The 19,599-nt window shown below is 41.4% G+C and overlaps 1 protein-coding gene across 1 annotated transcript in view; it reads right to left on the reverse strand.

The window, feature by feature from the left end:
• Positions 1–4,295: 4,295 nt before the first annotated feature.
• The window catches only part of Osbpl10 (oxysterol binding protein like 10), a 265,907-nt gene continuing 250,603 nt past the window's right edge, over positions 4,296–19,599 (reverse strand). The window contains exons 9-12 of the mRNA XM_076843146.1: positions 15,257–15,443; positions 13,251–13,433; positions 7,335–7,488; positions 4,296–5,540 (exon numbers count right to left, since the gene is read on the reverse strand). Coding sequence (XP_076699261.1) covers positions 5,496–5,540; positions 7,335–7,488; positions 13,251–13,433; positions 15,257–15,443 — 569 coding nt within the window. The 3' untranslated portion in view covers positions 4,296–5,495. The remainder of the gene's footprint in view (positions 5,541–7,334; positions 7,489–13,250; positions 13,434–15,256; positions 15,444–19,599) is intronic.

The following is a 19,599-nucleotide window of genomic DNA, read 5'->3' on the forward strand; positions in this document are numbered from 1 at the left end:
GACAAGACTTAGTGAAGTTACCACAAAGTTGGCAATCTTGTAACCATGATCCCCAAGTCAGGAAAACAGAACAGTACTAATATTCCAGAAGCATCCTCATGAAAAATCTCCCAGAAACTGTCCTGTCCCACCTTCCTGGTCCAGAAGTTAATCACTCTTTTATGGTAGTTTTATTTCTGCTTTTACCACTTAAGTCTTTATCTAAGTGTGTTTAGGTGCTTCTATTCTTTGAACTACATAAATGGAATAAGTAGAATATACGTGTTTTGTATTTAACTGCTTTTGCTTAGTATTTGTGAAAAGCATCCAGGTTCTTACACGGAACTATAAGTTTATTCATTTTTATTGATACACAGTGTTCTCTTTTGTTTCTCTCAAGCTTACTCTCTTAAATCTGTTCTATTGTTGATGGACCACTGCAGTTTTCAGCTTGAATATATTATAAATAATGCTATATAATGACATCTCTCTTGGTGCTTATGTGCATGTATTTCTGTGATTATTTGCCCCCAAAATGGAATTGCTGGGTGGTATATGAAAGTTTTTGTTGCTTCCACATCCTTATCAGTTCTTGTTATTTTCGTTTAGTTATCTCCTCCTGAGGGGCTCATAGTGATTTCTCTGTTTAGTGTGCCTTCTTCCAGGTTGCTAATGAAGTTGGCCATTTGGAAATCCCTATTTTCTAAGGTACTGATTATTATGCATATTTAGTTTTTTTTAGTTATGATGTATATCATGTATATGAGGTCTTCATGTGTGTTACAGATTTTCTAAGAATAATTTTAATGTTTTTCCTCAATCTTTTGTATGTGTACAGTCTTGTTTAAAAAAACCATAGTTGCCTGTGGTGTTTCCCAGGAAATTACTGTTTTACTTTTCAGTTTTGTGGAATTCATTTGTCTAGTATCCTATGAATTGTTTTTGTTTTGAGTTTTGGGAATATGGATACATAATTTTCCCAGCACCATTTATTGGAGGAAGAAAAAAAAAGGTGTCCTTTTCCTATGGCTCTGAAATATTCCTTGTGTAGTAAATTGAATTCTATCAACTTGTTATATTCCATAGAGTTCTTTGTATGACTTAGTGTAGCTTTAAGACAAGACAGAGGAGTACTCCTCACCTAGCTCTTTAAACTTGGATTTTTCTGGGCCTTTGCTTTAACATGTAAATTTTATAATTAAGTTCCACCAAAAGAGAAAAACCTTATTGAGTTTTTGATTGAGTATTCAGTTTATAGATCAATTGGGGAAGATTAACACCTTTAAAACAGTGATATTTCTGACCATGAATGTAGCATATCCATCAATTTATATGGATGCTAAGAGTTTTATAGTTTTGAAGAGTTTTCAACATGTTGTTTTTTAATGTGTCAGTTTCTTATGGTCAATATAAAGTTGATTTCTGTATATTGAAATTGTATTCAAAAACCTTGGTAAAACTCATCCTACCACTGTATTTCAAAGATTTATTATGATATATAACTCTTCATAATCTGGAAATGAGGCTTTTTTTTCTCCCTTATAATGGTTACATTTCCTTGCATAGAAAAGGTACTATCCTTGTCCTCTATTATTTCACAGAGAATGCCTTTTTAAGGGGAAAGGTACTAGGGATCAAACCCAGGCCATTTGTGCATGCTAGGCAAGCACTGTACCACTGGTAGTTCACTTTGCAATATGTATGTTGTAGATTTTCAGTAGGTACCTTTGATCAAATTAAGGACATTGCCTTTTCCCACATGTGTTTTAATTATAGGTGGACGCAATACCTTTTTTATGGTGCTGAGGATCAAACCCAGCCCCTCGTGCATGCTAGGTAGGCACTCTACCACTGAAACATAACCCCAGTCCCCCCACTTTATTTTTAATCATGAATGGCTTTCTCAAGGTTTTTTTCTCTTAAGACTTTTGTTCATACTGCTAAGATAAACTTGTATTTCTAGAATCTGTTAGAAATTACTTGTGAAACCATTTGGGCCTGGAAATTTCTTTGTACAAAGGTTTTATTACTACACAATATTTTACAGGTGCACAATTATCAGGGTTCTTGTAAGTTGTGCTTTCCAAGAAAATTGTTATAGTGATGTCCCCTTTTAATTCTAAGATTAATTTTTTGCTATCTTATGGAGTTTGCAATAATACACCTTTTTCATTGGTTTCTAAAGTCTGTTATCTCATTAAATATTCCTTCTGCCTCTCTGAGACTATTAAGCATAATTTCCTCAAGTCTGTTTAAAGCTGGGCCTAGTAAAGCTAGTACCTAGAACTCTAAAGGGTCTCATTTCTAGTGCATGGTGTTCAAGATATATTTGAGTCCTATGGGCATATTTAGGCCTAACTTTTCAGAGGATTTTGTTTCCTCTAGTTACACCCAAGGAAAAAAGCCAAAAATCACCTGAACCCAATTTAAGTGATAGGAAACTGGATGGCAGGTTGGCAACATCTAAGGGAAAATGACCTTGGAATTTCCATCTTCTAGAGTGTGACCTAGTGATAGTTTGTTCCTGTGAAGCCTTATGTGCAGACTTTAGACAACTCCCCAACTACTAGTATCAGACCTGGAATATTAATAGTGGGGATGATTTAATGCTATCTCACTGCCATGTGTGCTTCCCAAAAAGATCAGAAAAATTTTGAGATTTGGACAATACATACGTACTATCATCTTGCCTGTAACTGATAGAGAATATTCAGAATTAAATAACTCTTAGGAAGACACATGAAATTTTTATTAGCCCTTGACAGAAGAAATCCAAAATGGCAACTGAAAAGGAATACTGCCCACCAGGTTAGCTAAAGTGTACAAAAGTATTCAAGAATTCAAAAAAAATGAACTCATTTTGGCATTAATGAAATTGATATATTCTATCCTAGGAATTTATCAAATATACAAATTAATAGTGTATTCATAAAACTATGAAGACAAAATGTTCCTTTGAGGTGAAATATTGATCATTTTTCAAAAAGAAAATTAGCAAACAGATTAACTGCTTCAAAGATAAAAGGTCAAATAAATCAGATGAAAATAAGGACATTACTCTAGAGTTCTACAGAGGTAAACAAGATTATGAGAGTAATATGTTCAGAGACAGCCCAGACTTCATCTCCAAATAAGTACTACGAACAACTGTATGCCAATAAATTGGATAATCCTGTTGCACAGATCCCTAGAAGGATGGAACCTGCAAAGACTGAATCACAAAGAAACAGAAAAATCTAAGGAGACTGGATCAGTAATCAAAAGACCCCTCAGGACCAAATGGTTTATTAGCGAATTCTTCCAAACATCAGAAATTTATGAATTCATCCTATGAGGCACTGATACCAAAGCCAGAAAAGACAGTAAGAAAATAGACCAACATCCTTTCTAAATTATTTGAACCAAAATTCTTACTATACTGTTGACTTTGCTAGTATTTTAAGAGGATTATACACTTAAAAGGTGGTTCAGTATATGAAAATGTAACACCACGCATTAACCAAAGAAAGTGGGGGGAAACTATGGTCATCTTAATTTTGCAGAATAGGCATTGTGACAAGACCCTTTCAACGATCAAAATACAACAAAACTAGGAAGAGAAGGAAACTACCCCAAGTCCACATATAAAAAAACCCACAGCAGACATAATGGTTAAATACTGAAAGCTTTTTCTGAGATTAAAAATAAGACAAGGATACCTGCTTTTGCTACCTCCAACACAAATTTCGATCCAGAGCAATAAGAAAAGGCATATAAATATTTTTATGTATACAATGCCATTTTACACAAAAATGATCAGCACCACTAAGATTGATCTGGAAATAGTATTGTTTTATAAAACAGCAGTGGTTATTGCAGGGAGGGTATAGAGGGAGATGCAATTGTGCAGGAACACAACGAGGGCTTTAAGACTCAGGTATTCACCATATGATTTATAAATCTAGTGTTAACAATTTCAAAAAAGCAAAGTATACCCTACCCTCCTGAGAAGTGAGCCTTCTGACTTCCAGATGGCTTGTGCTTCGTAGGAAGACTAGAACATAAAGATTTCTGAGAATTTCCCCTTCAATATGGCATCTTTCCCACTTAGCCACTTAGAAATAAAATGATCCCTAGCACTATTCAACTGGATGTTTTCTAAAAATGTCGTGAACGGGCCCATAACAGGAAATATGTACTTAGTCTTAAGAACTTGTCAAAGTATTCATGTTTGATAGTATTGATCTACCAAAACGGTGTTCTAAAGTCTAATACCTAATCAAGAAAATCTGAGCTAATTCAGAGCCAGTCGATCAGAACTTGTGAATCCCTGAAAAAAAGACACACACAAAGAGGAATAACATTTAATTGAAATATATTTGTCTAATATCTACAAAGTGTGAACAACTGGTCTTAAGAAAGCGGACGAAAGGCACAAAATTAGTATTACTACAGAGAAGCATTCATGCTACTGATTTTTATGAATATCATTGGAGTGGCACAGTAAAAAATAAATTAAGCATTGAGCAAAAATCATTTTTCCTTTTTTTGGTCACATCTGACACCTCAATTTGTAAAGGCTGAGGACAAATTCAACTGAAACCATGGAACACTTACAAAGGCTTTGTTTTAATCACAGTGGCTTTCTTCCAGAGTTTGAGTCATACCAGAGGTACACTTTTTAAAAATCCACAGTAAATTATTTTCTCTATCCAAACTAAATACAAGATTGAGGTGGTATTTGTGCATATTTGAATATGCATGCACATAATTCAGCTTCTGAAGCCCTTTTTTCCATCATGAAGGTAATGAACTCTCCAAAGATTTATTTTCTGCTGTAAAGGAAGAAGCTTCTGAGGGATGTATAACTCATGCTTTGAGCATCAGAAAGATCGGAGGAAAACTCAATGTTAGGGCCTGGTTTGGCTCTAGATTCCACCTTAGAAGGCTCTGGCATTAATCTCCAATAGCTTCCTGCAAAGTAGTTTATATCTCTTGGATGTGGACAAACAAAAGATGGAGATAGGGAAGGATGTGAAAATCACTTGGGAAATGATTGCCACCTGCATTTCTCCCAGGAATGAGCCACTGTCTACTATAAGGACACATTGATTGGGCCATGCCAATTCAATCTTCATTTTGATAGAAGTTGGCTAAGTGAAAACATCTTTGTAAGTGCAAAACATTTTTGGCAAAGTGAAAAATAGAAAACTTCAAACCTCATTGATAAAAAGGAGCTCATGATTACCCACTTAAATCTTGGTGAGTGCATTATTTACATGTGTAGTAATACTCATATGTACATAGTGCCTGTGTGAACACCTTAAATGTGTACACACATGCCCCAAATGGCTCTTGGATAAATTCAATCCTCTAGCAAGAGTTTGGGGGAGCATGGTTCACAGTATAGAATTTCTTTTACCATTTCTTGTTTGCTAGCAAGGGGTCTCGGTGAATGCCAACAAAACCTTGGTACTGTACCACTTTAATTCCTACAAAAACAGGGCTATTTAGGAAAGCTCTGCACCTCCAGCCCATCAGTGTGCCTTCCAGAGGGGATTGAAGTATACCCAGCCGTTGCCCTGAAAAAGAAGAAAGGAGGCATTACATGGAGACCTCTCAGTAGACAAAAGGAGGAAGGCAAGGGTAGGTGCCCCAGTCTCTGATATAGCAGGATACTACAGGGACCTCTGCCAGTCTGCACATATATGCTTTGTTCTCAGTATCTCACCCAAGCCAAACAATGACTTCACTGCCCCTCTTAGCCTGGCTGCTTTCAGAGCCCAAGTTGATCTATCTTAGCATGTCAGGAAGAAACCCCATGGAATGACCAAAATAAATGGGGACATTGTTGCTTTATATCACTAAACCTTTCAACACCCCAGAGAAAGAAGTAGCTGGATGAATGAAACATATGGAACCCAAACCAGTAACTACTCAGCCCACCATGCTGGGGGGTGTGGGGCGGTGAGAAGCCAGAGAAATACTTCAACAGGCAGTAACCACAGATGAGTAAACAAAAGAACCAACAACAACCAATGAAGTGCAGAAAGGCAAGAACAAAGTGGCATACAGAGTCTGGAGCTAAGCCAAAAGGGAACGTACATTCTGAATGGTAACCATTCTGGAGTTGGGATGGTTTTTACTGTTTTCATGTCCCCAGGACTTCTGTTATCAATGTACTGACTTTTATTAAACCTAAGTGAAAGAATTTCTTGTTTAGTGTACAACTTTCCACAGAACCCACACCTCACAGAAAGATTTACCTCCTCTGGGCATAGGTCCTTACTGACTCTTAAATCGTCTCCCCACCACCAAACAGCCTGTCTGAGCCAGAGTCCAAACTTCAAGTATCCTTTCAGCCCATAGCTCTCAGTGACTTGGGGAGAACTGGTGGCTTACTGCTGCTCCTGACCATAAATCCCCCACCAAATTGCTATGTTGCTCTGAGTCACTTCGTAGCCTTACATCTAGAAAGAATGATCTTTGTAGAAGTTAAAGATCAGTGGCACCAAGGGTAAAGAAAGATCCATAAGACACATTTTGATTAGCTCTTGTCAAGAAATTTAAATAACCATCATGCAAATATCAGATTTCCCATAGATCCGGATTTCTGGCTCCTCAAAGAATTAGAGGTGAGTGGCATCTCATGCTTTGAATAGAGACTTAAACTTGCCCCATTCTCACTGGTGTGCTTCTGTTCCCAAAGGCCTGTTCTACAAATTGTGGCTCCTATCTTTTTAAAACTTACTATTCTGTTCTTAGAATGCTTCCCAATTAATAAACGGAATACCAGGGCCTCTATGGGACACATGGTATCTTGCTCACTTGCTTAGTAGGGTGGCAGCCACGTGGATATTCTGCCTTCCAACATCACTCTTTGGGGTGACAGCAATGGCAGCGTTATCACACTGGTCTTCCCTAACATGTCTGTCCTATGTAGCTCACAGGAGGCAGATCCCTGAAAGGCAGGGCTCAGTCATGAGGACTCCAGCCCACCAGGTGTGAGGGTAGACTGTGAGGCACTTCACAACTGGTATGATACTAATAAAGTGTTATAATTTCTTTAAGTAGAACAGAATCCAGATGTGCAATCCAATTCCTTTCCCTCCTAGCAGGCTAATGGGATTTTCTGATAGAAAAGTGTCAACAGCTCAATTCTGCCCTCAAGATGGTTTTAGGCTTCAAGATATTAAGCCTGAATCCTGTTCCAAAATTGAAGCAGGAGCCAAGATGCCCCTAATTGATCCCAGGACTTCCCTTTGTCCTGCCTGTCCCCATGCATCCAAACTGGTTAGCAAGAAAAACCCACCAGAGCTTCCTTGTCCAGGGTAAGCTTTCATGGGCAAGAGCCCAATAAGAAGCAGCAGAGTTACCTCTTGGATAAAATATTTGGGCTGCCATGGTGTGCGGAGGTTTTCCCGCTTCCGTTCCTCCACCCGCTGTTTCTCTTCCAGGCACCGCTTCTGCTCTGTGGCTGCATCAATGTCCCCTAGTCGCAGATATCGGGTAACCTCCTGCCAGAGGTTCCTGTAGAGGCACAGAGGAAAGACGACAATGCAATGAGGTCAGCCAGCTGGAGGATAACAGTGCCCAGAGTAGGAAGGGAACGCAGGCAAGCCCCACTCCAGAGGTAGCTTATCCGGGTATCCTGAAGCTGCCTGAATCAGGGTTTGAACCCAGCGCTACCTGGCTCTATCTGTGCTGCCTTTACTTGTCCCAAGCAGCATGCCTTTCTCTGGGCTGAGTTTCTGGAGCTCAGATCTACCAATAACAGCAGTAGGCAGTGTAACTAACATTACTACCAACAGTAATCACGGACACTGACATGGCATTTACCATAAAGATTTCTAAGCATATTACATTTATAAGCCCACTTAATCCTCCTAACTCCATGATATGTTACATTATTCCTATTTTACAAAGAAAACTAAGGTGCAGAAATGTTAAGGGGAGGAGTAGGAAGAAATGGTGTGTTTATGGTGTAGTATCCATCACTTCCCCCCAGGTCTACACAGAAGGCTATGTCTCTGCTTCATTTCCTTCATTATAGAGGTGGCCTAGATGGCTTCTGACATGCGGCTCTCCTTCTCAGGACTTGCCAGGGACCAGCCTGGATTCAGAGGAATACCCCATTCTGAAGTACAGAAGAACCATGGTGAAGCAGGACACCATCATCCACACACTTCCACACTGAAATGCATCAGGAGAAGCCTCAGTTTCCACACAAAAGAAGCAATCAGATTTCAATGGTGCAGATTCCCTCCCTGCTCTAGGGAAATGACGCCTCTGCACCCAGGGGGCAAGTGGCGGTTCTCTTTAGATCCCTTTCCACAGTTGGTAACCATGACCCTTTCTGCAGCCAGGCATTAGTGCAGTAGGAAGCCTGGAATGTTGGCCTCTAGGCAGAGGAGGGATGGTGGAGCCACTGCTAGCAAGTCAGGGACAGCAAGCACCACCTTCTGAGGAGGCTGGATGCCAATGGTCATATTCTCCTTCCCACCAATCCCACCCTGGGTCTACCATACAGACCCAGGGAGCATGACATGAAGGGTTGTTCTACTGCAAAACAAGTTTCTGGAGCTGCAATATGAAGCTAGGTCTTTGGAAGAACTAGAAGAGAGGGGTTTGAAGATTCCTAGCACAAAGAAATGGTAAATGTTCAGAGATAGAATTGCCAATTACCCTGATTTGTACATTAGACAATATATGTATCAAATTACCATCATGTCAATTTGAAAGTAACTGGGCTGAGAAATGTAGCTCAAAGGTAGAGTTCTTGCCTAGCATGTTCAAGGCCTGGGTTCAGTCCCCAGCAACACACATATGACTGGCCAGAACAGCAGAGTGAAATAAGGAAAGAAATCAATTAGGTGTTGAGTCAAATACAGACCTCTTCATTATCCCTCATTCTAAAGGAAGAACTGGGCACAAGGACATCCAGGATGTGAGATCCTCTCTAGGACAGTGGCACAAGTTAAGAGGGCAGGACTGAGGAGGAAATGGGGTAAAGAACTGGCTCACAAAGAGCCCTACCCAGGCAAGCACAAAGATCCAACCCAGAGAGCCACTAGATGGTGGGGAAGAGGATGGGACTGCACGAGGACTCAGCTGAAGAAAGCGCTAAACACCAAGCCAAAAGAAGACAGCAAGGGAAGGCACCTTCAGGGTGGGGAGGGATGGGCATAGGTCAGACAGAAAAGCAAAAGGAAGCCAACAGTAGCCCTTGCTGAGGAGGGAGTCAACGTGGCAAAGGTGGACAAGTGGCGAAAGCAAGATGTGCTTGGCATCTCTGCACATTAGCTTTCCCTTCTCCTGAGAGCTCTGGCCAAGGCAGGACCCCTATTCAGACCACACTCTGGGCACCATCGACAGGTGTAGGCAGACCAGAGAGTATCTTTGTCCTCCTGATGAGGGCATTGGGTCCCTCTGACGGGACTTGCTGGGGACTGAAGGACTCATCAGGGACAGCACCACTGTAAGGCTGAGACAACCAGTCTAACCACTGGTCAGCTTAATTAACCATGCTAATGGTCCCTTCCTTTGTTTTGGGGACCTGGTACAGACAATGGATGCAGGTTTGCCCTTGGACCAGCCACTCTACTTTTCGATGCTGTTTCCTAAGCAAAGAACAAAGGTGGGTTGGCTCCATTTCCCTACAGTCCAGCTCTATATTTCAGTACAGTCTGCGTACATACACTCTCACACCAGACTCCTTCCCTGCTGCAGGCTAACAAGACAGCAAAGAGTCTTAATGAAGAGAAGCTCAACTGCCGATATCCTTAGAAGCACAGTAGCAGGATCATCAGAGCTTTGTTCTCAATGGTCAGACTGGAAACAACAGTCATGCCAAGACCCACAGGATTACTTGTCCTGGGAATGTTCCATTAGAGCCAGTGTGACCAGGGGCTGGATCTTATTCCTTACAGCAGCTTTTTCCTTTTCCTACTACCACTGTCCAGTAGGTTGGGTTGAAAAAGGATGCTTGGACAGAGTTCATGACATCCATCTGGACACAGAGAAGTTACACTCATTATCCCCAAATACAAGGATGGGTTGTTCTAATATTAATCCTACAACAAAGCAAAGGTTCCAAGGATGCTGAACCTCTGTTTTTATTTAACTCAGCTATATTATTCATACACCTTGTATCCTGCTTTGTTTCCACTTAACAAGCACTTATTTGGTTGCAGACTCTTCTAGTAATAGCAAACCCTTCTGCAAAATCATTTGAAGTTTCATTTTACCCTTACATACTATCTATATAAAAGAGCAACATACTTCTAGATTAGAGTGAGGGTTGGCAAGCATTTTCTGTAAAGTGCCAGATAGATAGTAAACATGTGAGGCTCTGCAAACCATATGGTCTATGGTTGTAACTACTTAACTCTGCTGTTGCTCAGAAAAGCAGCCATAAACCATACCAAACCATATACAGCTGTGAACCATCATGGCTGTGTTCCAATGAATCTTGGTTCGTAAAATCAGCCACAGGCTAGATTTGACCCATGGGCCATACATGGTTTGCTGATATCCTAGACTGAAAAATCAAAATGGCATTTTCCAATAAGATGCTGCTTCTGAGTCAGGTGTGGTGGCTCATCTATAATCCCAGCAGCTCCAGAGGCTGAGGCAGGAGGAATGGAAGTTTAAAGCCAGCCTCAGCAACAGCAAGGTGCTAAGCAACTCGGTGAGACCCTGTCTCTAAATAAAATACAACACAGGACTGGGGATGTGGCTCAGCAGTCAAGTGCCCTTGAATTCAATCCCTAGCACACCTGTCACAAAAAATTTATGCTTGTGTATGTGCATAAATATCACTTTAAGGGGCTGCATTATATTCATACCATAGAGTGGACATCTGATTAAGTTTTTTCCAAATGTCAGACAGTTGGGTGGTTTCTATTGTTTAGTTCCCTCCTCTGTCCTTTTTTAAAAATCAGCTTCCTAAATCTGAATTTAGGAATCTTCCCTGAGAACAGGTACTCAGAAGTAGAATACAAGATTAAAGTGAATTCGCGAGTTTAAAGCTACTGATCCACACAGGTACTACTACTAGTAGGAGGAAACAGTCAATTTTATTGCACCCTTGCCAGCGCTGAATTTTTAAAAATAACACTACTAAGCTGGTAAGAAATAGTATTTCACTGCTTCATTGCACAGTTCTTCAGTTACTAGCAACTCTCTGTAGTTGATGTAGCTGAGTAGATGAACATTTTTGGGACAGGCATTAAAAGTCAGACATCCACTTTCACCACTCCTATGTAATATAGTGCTAGAAAGTTTAGCCAGAGCTATTAGGCAAGAGAAGAAAGTAAATGGGGATAAAAATAGGAAAGGAAGAAGTCAAATTATTACCATTTGCAGATGAGATCTTATTAGACCTAAAAGGTGCCACCAGAAGATTTCCAGTGCTAATAAGCAAATTTGGCAAGGCAGCAGGTTACAAGATCAATAGCTCTCCTATACACTAATAATGAATCTGCTGAGAAAGAAATCAGGAAAACAATTCCATTCACAATAGCCTCAAAAAATAAGACACCTAGGAATAAATAAAACCAAGGAGGTAAAAGACCTCTACAAAGAAAACTACAGAATATTGAAAAAAGAAATTGAAGATGACACAAGAAGATAGAAAGACCTACCATGCTCATAGATAGGCAGAAATATTGTTAAGACAGCCATACTACCCAAAACAATTTACAGATTCAGTACAATAGAATACCAATGACAAGTTCAATAACAAAAATACCAACACCAGTCTTCACAGAACTAGAAAAAAAAAGTTCTAAAATTGATTTGGAAGAATGAAAGCCCAGAATAGTCAAAGCTTAGAATTCTAAACCAAAAAAATGCAATGCTACAGGCATCATAGTACCTGACTTCAAGTTATTCTACAGAGCTATAATTAATAAAAATTGCTTGGTATTGGCATAAAAACAGACTAAGGGAACAGAATAGAAGACAGAGTCAAACCCACACATCTACAGCCATACAATCCTTGACAAAGGTGCCAAGAACATACACTGGAGAAAAGACAGCCTTTTGAAAAAGTGGTACTTGGAAAACTGGTTATCCATATGAGGAAGAATGAAAGTAGACCCTTATCTCTTATCCTTCACAAAAATCAACTCAAAAACAGATCAAAGATCTAGAAATTAGACCAGAAACTATACCATTCCTCAAAATAAATGTAGGGTCAACATTCCAGTATATAGGTATAGGAAACAACTTTCTCAAAAGAACCTCAAAAGCTCATGAAAGAAAAATGGCCAATGAAAAAATATTCAACATCTTTAGCATTTAGAGAAATACAAATCAAAACTACACTGAGATTTCATTTCACACCAATCAGAATGGCAGTCATCAAGAATAAACACAATAATAAATGCCAGAGAGGATGTGGAGGAAAAGGAATTCTTTTAAATTAGTACAACCACTATAGAAATCAGTGTGGAGGTGGAGGTTCCTCAAAAGAATAGGCACAGGACCACCATATGACTCAGACATCCTACTCCTCGGTATTTACCTTGAAGAATTAAAGTTATCATACTACAGTGATTCATTCATAGCTATATTTATAGCAGCATAATTCATGACAGCCAAACCATGGAACCAACTGAGGTGTCCATCAATGGATGAATGGCTAAAGAAAATGTATATATACAGAATGGAGTTTTATTGAACTATAAAAAAATGAAATTATATCTTTTGCAGAAAAATGGATGGAACTTGAGAACACATTATTTTAAATGAAATAAGCCAAACTTGATGTTAAGGGTTGTATGTTTTCTCACATGTGGAAGCTAGAGAGGAAAAAGGAAAAGAAATATTGTGGGAGGGGGTACAGGGTACTCTTATGAAAACTGAAAGAAAAAATGGTAGAGGAAAGGGACCAGGGAGGAAGGAGGAGGGAGGAGAAGGAGGGAAAGGGGAGGTACTAGGAGATGAAATTAGCCAAATTATACTGTTCCATCACGTTCATGTATGAATGTGTAAAAAGGAACCTCACCATTATGTTTTACCAATAAAAACTATGGGAAAAAACAAAAAAATCGTTTAAGTCATCTGTCAGACTATTTCCACAGCCCACCCTATAAGTGCAAGATAATTAGATTGGAAGCTGCATGAGTCTACTCCTAAGGGAGAGATGGGAAATTCAAGTAGCTGGAGAAGCCAGCGGAGGCTCCTGGCCAGTGCCCACAGGCTGAGTTTCCAAAGCTCCCTCCCTTTTCATCCCCGAGTCAGTACTAAGGGCAACAAGGCTGGAAGACACACAAGTTGGTTCCCACCTGGACTCCATGGGCCCCTGCTTCTCCAGGGGCCTGATCTTCTTGGGGTACACTGGCAGTGAAGTTGTGTCGATGACTTTGGTCTCCCCGTTGCTGTAGGTGAATTCCAAGGTACCATTCCACTCCCCATGGGCTTTACAAACAATGGTGTTGGTTGGGTTGTGCTTCACTTCTGCTGTGACCCTGAATTCATGAATGAGCCAAATGAAAACAGATTTCAAAAGGTGTACTTGTGGGAATTTTTTTTTCCAGCTTTGCTTAAAGACTAGCTCTTAAAATAACCTTGATGCGGGGGGTGGGGGGGGGGAGGTGAAATCTGAATATCATCCACAGATTAGTTAATATTAATTAATAGTAATTTGTTAATAGTAGAAATGTTTACTTCTTAGTTCTGATAAACATGCACTTATATCATGGTTATATAAGATGGAAATCAACAGTGTGATTCTACATCATGTACAACCAGAGAGATGAAAAGTTGTGCTCCGTGTGTTTAAAAAAAAAAAAAAAGATGGAAATCAAGCAGTGTGTGAAAACAAACTCTTTCCTCCCCCAAATAGCATCCAATAGTGCTAAATTTCAACTGCAAAAAGTCTTTAAATAAGGTCAATTCTGAATGTGGGTCAAACAAGGCTGCTCACAATCCCAACAGAGCTCACACTGGGAAAGGAGGGCAGCATCCAGCCCAACATCCATGCACCTTCTAAAGAAGGCTAAGCAGAGCCTAGACTCCCGGCCTCATGTCAGTGCCTTCCCAGTCAGCAGCAGCTGGAGGGACAACTTCAACCTCTCTTTAAAAGGGCTTTGTGGAGATTTGTGACCTCTCTCCTTGTCATCTCATCCCAGGGAACTCTGATTTTGGGTAAGAGCAGACACCCACCTTCCTCCACACTTTGTAGTTTTCTGCATAGTCAGAGCAACAAAGCAAAAGCAGGAGGCTACTCTAAAGCGGCTAAGGATGAGGATAAGCTTCTCTATATCTGACAGTCCAGCTCAAGCAGAATTTCAAGTTCTAATACAAGCTTGGGAGCATTCTCCCCGAGCCTGAAAACTGTCCCAGATCCTAGGTGGCAAGGCAGAGGGTCAGCCCCAAGTATGAAGTCCACAGTGGGAGATATGAGTGGTGTGCTGGTCAGCGTTTAACAACTGGCCCTCTGTGAAGGGAAACACCAGCCCTGCCTGCCTGTGTCATTCCTGTGGTATTTCCACTACCAGCATGGTGTCATGGATGTCCAGCCCGGAAGAAACGGTCAGCTCTTGTGAACCAGTGTATGCCAGCTTCAGCATGCCACTGTAAATGTTCTTGTGTTTTTCTAAGGAAAAGGGCAAAGATGGATGCTTGTGCATAGAGTAGGTCTGCTCTAGAGGATTTTGTTTTGTTTGATTGCTGGCACCATAAAAAAAAAGCACCACTTTGTGCTTCTTCAAACAGGCGACCTCTCCTCCTTCTGTTTAAGACTCGGGTTTCCCCAGCTTATAAAAGGGGAGGGGGAGAGTCTCTAAATCACAGGTACTTGACCCAGGATTCAGGAGTATTAATAGGTCCAACTGAACAAGAAACCAGGAACTCCCAGGCCATGTCTGGACTCACAGATCAAATCATTTCAGAGCAGAGAAACAAAAACTGTGGCCTCAAAAAGAAGAGCCTATTTTCAAAAGGAAGAGCCTATCATAACAAACAGAAGTGCCTTTTGGGCTGGGATGTAGCGCAGTGGCAAAGCATCTGCCTTGCATTCTCAAAGCCCTGGGTTCGAACCCCAGTTCCAAAAGACACACACACAAAAAAACAACAACAACAACAAAAAAAGCCTTTTATTCTCTGGAATGTGCTCTACAAATGCCTGGCCAAAACTTTCCGCATCCATCTAGAGTTGGGTGGGCTTCAAAAGCAGCCCCCCCCCATTAACTTTATCTTCATTTCCATCTCATGCCACGCAGGGCTGGAATTTGGCCCTCTAATGTGAAAGGAAACTCGGGCGTTGTGATAAGACAAAGCCGCATCCCACCTGTGTACTTTCCCGCCGTAGAAGGGCTTGGTGTGGAACGTCACGGTCGCGGAGTACCCGGTCTTGGCGCAGTTGATGCTGACCTTTCCTCCGAGCTCCACCCACGGGATGGTGAGGATGGACCGCGCGTAAGCGCTGGGCAGTGTGAAGACATATTCCTCTCCGTGTTCCAGGAGCCTCAGCACACCTCCAGGGAGAGAGGGGGACAGTCAGGCAAACGAAGGTGGGAAAGGGGCCATCGATGGGTAATCGAAGACGCTCCTGCCAGATGCCATGACTCCCACCCCCCAGAGGTCGGCCTCCCACCTGCCATGTGCTTTGCTGTGTGCCAGGTACTGCTAGGGGCACCGAGAGGACACCATGAACTAGACAGAGGGATGCAAGTTCTGCCCTCAGGGAGCCAAAGAGAATGCTGGATGTTAATTTATCATCACACACAAAATTGTAATTGTGATAAAGGCAGAAGAGAGAGGTGCCCAGTGCCAACAAGGCCTCCAAACAGGAAGAGCTGACTTGGAAAGGAAGGGCTACCTAAGGGACACTTGTGTAGTGGTGCCCCCTCCTCCACCAAAGAATCTTCATTAAGCTTCTCAAGAGACCCTCACCTTAATTGTTCTTATTAACAGAATATCAGCAAAAATTTCTGCAAAAAACTCAGTGTGGGTTAGGACTTCCTTTTTTGGTGATAACTAAATAGATCTGTCTTGCAAAAGCAAAGTTGGGCTTGATGATGGTACTTCTGCTTTTGTGGTAAAACTTGCAAAACCTCTGACTAATCCAAAAAAATGGAAAAGCTCCTCATGTAAATCTTGAACGCCCCCACCACCCCCCCCCACACACACACACACAGGGTATGAAGTTCAGAGAATTTCCAGACTCAAGGCCCAGAGACAGTTTTTTAGGCAGGTGCCTCACTCTGGACCACTGCAGCCAATAAACCTGCTTCCTGCTAATTCCTCAGGTATCCAGCCTCATCTCTCCTACATCACTTGAGCCAGTAAGAGTTGAAAGAGTATATGTAAAGGCCCTGTGATGGGAAGCTTCTGGTGACCTGGAAAGGCTGATAAAAGAGCCTCAGGTGGTGTGCAGAGGCTGTCCAGATCAGCAGCAGCCAGGTCGTAACTTTAAAAAGCTTCTAAGACACCTTAAGGAGTTTTGCCTTGTAACATCAAGACACCACAATGGTTCCCAAAGTTAGAAAAATCACACTACACCTGCAGCTGGCAACTGGGTTGGGGGACATCCACCCACGTACCTCCAGATCACTGGTTCTCCAACTGAGGACCCAAGAACTGGGCTTGGAGGGGTGTTAATCCTCTCAACTCAGAATTAGATGGGTTTATCCATCTTCCCAGGGGAGAGGCCACACTTCTCACCATGGCCAAGATGCCCATTCTAAAACACACACACTCCCAGGGTGGTTTGTGTACAGAGGTCCCACGGAGACCCCAAGATCAGTACCAGGGCCATTCTAAGGTGGCTCCTCTATACCACCCCATTTCAGCACTGCAGGCTCAGCTCCCTAAGCAAACTCTCCCGTGCTAACCTGGCTCAGGCCAGGCCAAGTCATGCTCATCCTGTGAGCCCCCAGGGAGGCTAACATACGTGACCAGAGGTAGTTCGTAAAATTCCCTCCCTGGGCTTGTGGTTCTCCACTGTGACAAGCAAAGACTGTGCCCAAGGCTCCCATGTGTGAGCACTTCCTGGATGCCACTTTCCCATGAACTTCTAATCACCATGTCCCGTAAGCCTCAAAACTATCTTATACAGCTATAATTATTGTATTAATATAAATAGGAAGAAATCAAATCCAGGTAAGCAATATGGCTGATTGCTACTCTTCTCTTAGCTAGTAGACATCTAGGTCAACTAGAGCTAGAGTCAGAGATAGGGACAGGGAGGGAAAGGGAGAGGAAAAAGAGGGAGGATAGGAGCAATGGGAGAGTAACGAACTTTGAGCTTGCCAGGGAGCAAGAGCAGAGATGGGGCAAATTTATACAGAGGCACTATCATTGCTCTTGGTTTCCAAAGTCAACACCAAGATGCATTCGACTATAAATCCACTCACCCTTGAAAATTCCTTTAACTGCCCACAAGCTACAGTAGACACAACACGCTTGGCTCTCCATTAAGTCCATTACAGTCAGTTCCCAGCCCATAAAACAGACGACTGGTTCTGTAAACCCAAGGTGACATGCTGTTCTAGATCCACCACCACCATGTGGAGGGATGTTCACATAGGACCTGTCCAGGAACTGAGACCACCCAGGAAGAAAGGATTTGGGGATTGCTCCCACTCATATGGGCAGGACTGGAGAGCAGACAGAGCAGCAGCATTTTTCTTTTTCTTGTTTTTGGCAGTGCTAGGGATGGAATACAGGGCTTCACAAGTGCTAGCCAAGTGCTCTTCCACTAGCTACACCCTCACTCCCTCACTGCAGATCTTAACTTCTCTGCAACTAGTTTCTTCATCTGACACAGGAATAATGGTGTGTATACTCTAAGGCTGAAGTGAAGACAGAGAAGGCGATTCTCAAACTCCACTAACTGCATCCTGAGGTTTAACATCCTCATTCCTCCTCCCTTCCCAATAACTCTCTATGGCAGGATTTTTTTTAATGTTTTTTTGTTTGTTTGTTTGTTTGCTTTTGTAACTGGGATTGAACCTAGGGGCACTTAATCACTGAGCCACATCCCCAACCCTTTTCAAAAATATTTTATTTAGATACAGGGTCTTGCCGAGTTGCTTAGGGCTTCACTAAATTGCTGAGGCTGGCTTTGAACTTGAAATCATCCTGCCTCAGTCTGCCAAGGTGCTGGGATTATAGGCATGTGTAATAACGCCACGACATTGACATTTGGCAATCAAGTGGAAACTTTTAGTGTTGGTGGGTTATGTGAAGGGTGGTGGTGATTTTTTTTTTTTTTTAACCAGAACATAAGCTTATTTCAGATGTAACAATGATGATAAATTAACTCCCCCCCTCTTTTCCCCTGTTTGGTACCCAGGGGCATTTAACTACTGAGCCACATTCCCAGATCATTTTTTAAAAAAACTCTGAAACAAAGTCTGAGTTGCTTAGGGCCTAAGTTGCTGAAGCTGGCTTTGAACTTGTGATCCTCTTGCCTCAGCCTCCAAAGCCACTGGGATTACTTGGCCCCTGGTTGACAAGTATAACTCTTAATTTTAACACCATTTAAGTAATTTTAAAGTTATTCCCTCAAGAAAAACTGAGAAAGCTTTTCTTTTCTACCACCACGACACCAAGTTTCTCAATAGTTCTCCTTTTGGAGGACTTTCAACTGATGAAAACTTCAGATACTTCAGAACTCCTTTCTTCAAATGAAAGCTAAGCTGGACAAATTATATACTGCATAGATTTCTCTGTACTTTGTGTTTCTGGTTTTTTGTTTGTTCATTTTTGTTTCTGAGGGTTGAACCCGGGACAATTAACTACTGAGCCACATCCTCAGACCTTTTTAAAAAAATTACATATTTTATTTAGAGACAAGGCCTCACTAAAAGTTGCTGAGGCTGGCTTTGAACTTGCAATCTTCCTGCCTCAGCCTACCAAGCCACCAGGATCATAGGTGTGTGCCACTGCCAGGACTGATTCTTTTCTTTAGAACCTAAATGCAAATTTCATACAGTATAATTTTAACCTATTTGTCCCAGGGTAAAAACTATCTATCCTGAAAAATGGATATATCCTGTGTTCTTCCAGTTGAAGAATTACTATTTTACCTTAAATTTTTTTAAAAAATCATTTGTCAAAATAACTCAACATGGGGTATTACTTTGGTCTTCACATGTGGACTAGTGCTCTACACTGGAAAAGACGTTTTGAAACATGATGTTTACATAAGAGATAACATCACACAACCCCCAACTCCACTGGTCTACAGAAAAATGTCTTCCAAACCACAGAGAAATTTCCCTCACATCCTCAGAAGTCAGTGAGCCCCAGAGCTAAACTGATATGAAGACATTGACAAAAATCACAATCCTTGGGCTCTTTTTTGAATATCCCCAAATGTATTTTCATTCATTAAATTACTTGTGATGATGCCTACGTAGTACTCACTGCGGGTTGTTTTTTTTTTTTTTTTTGGTAGGGTTATTTAAAAAAAGAAATCCTGTCCTTAATATGAATAAACACAATATTAAAATTAGACTTACAAATGGGATTGCAAACGAAAGTTACTTCATTTGGCTCAGGAGCCGAGAGAAGTTGAAATATGCCAAATAATCAACGGTGCTGTGGTGTAGTCCTCGGGCTGGGAAATTTTCATTTGAAATTCTACAAACTGACTTACCAATAAACATAAGGCAAAGCATGAAA

This window comes from Callospermophilus lateralis, chromosome 1 (assembly GCF_048772815.1).
Source record: "Callospermophilus lateralis isolate mCalLat2 chromosome 1, mCalLat2.hap1, whole genome shotgun sequence".
Taxonomy (NCBI): Eukaryota; Metazoa; Chordata; class Mammalia; order Rodentia; family Sciuridae; genus Callospermophilus; species Callospermophilus lateralis.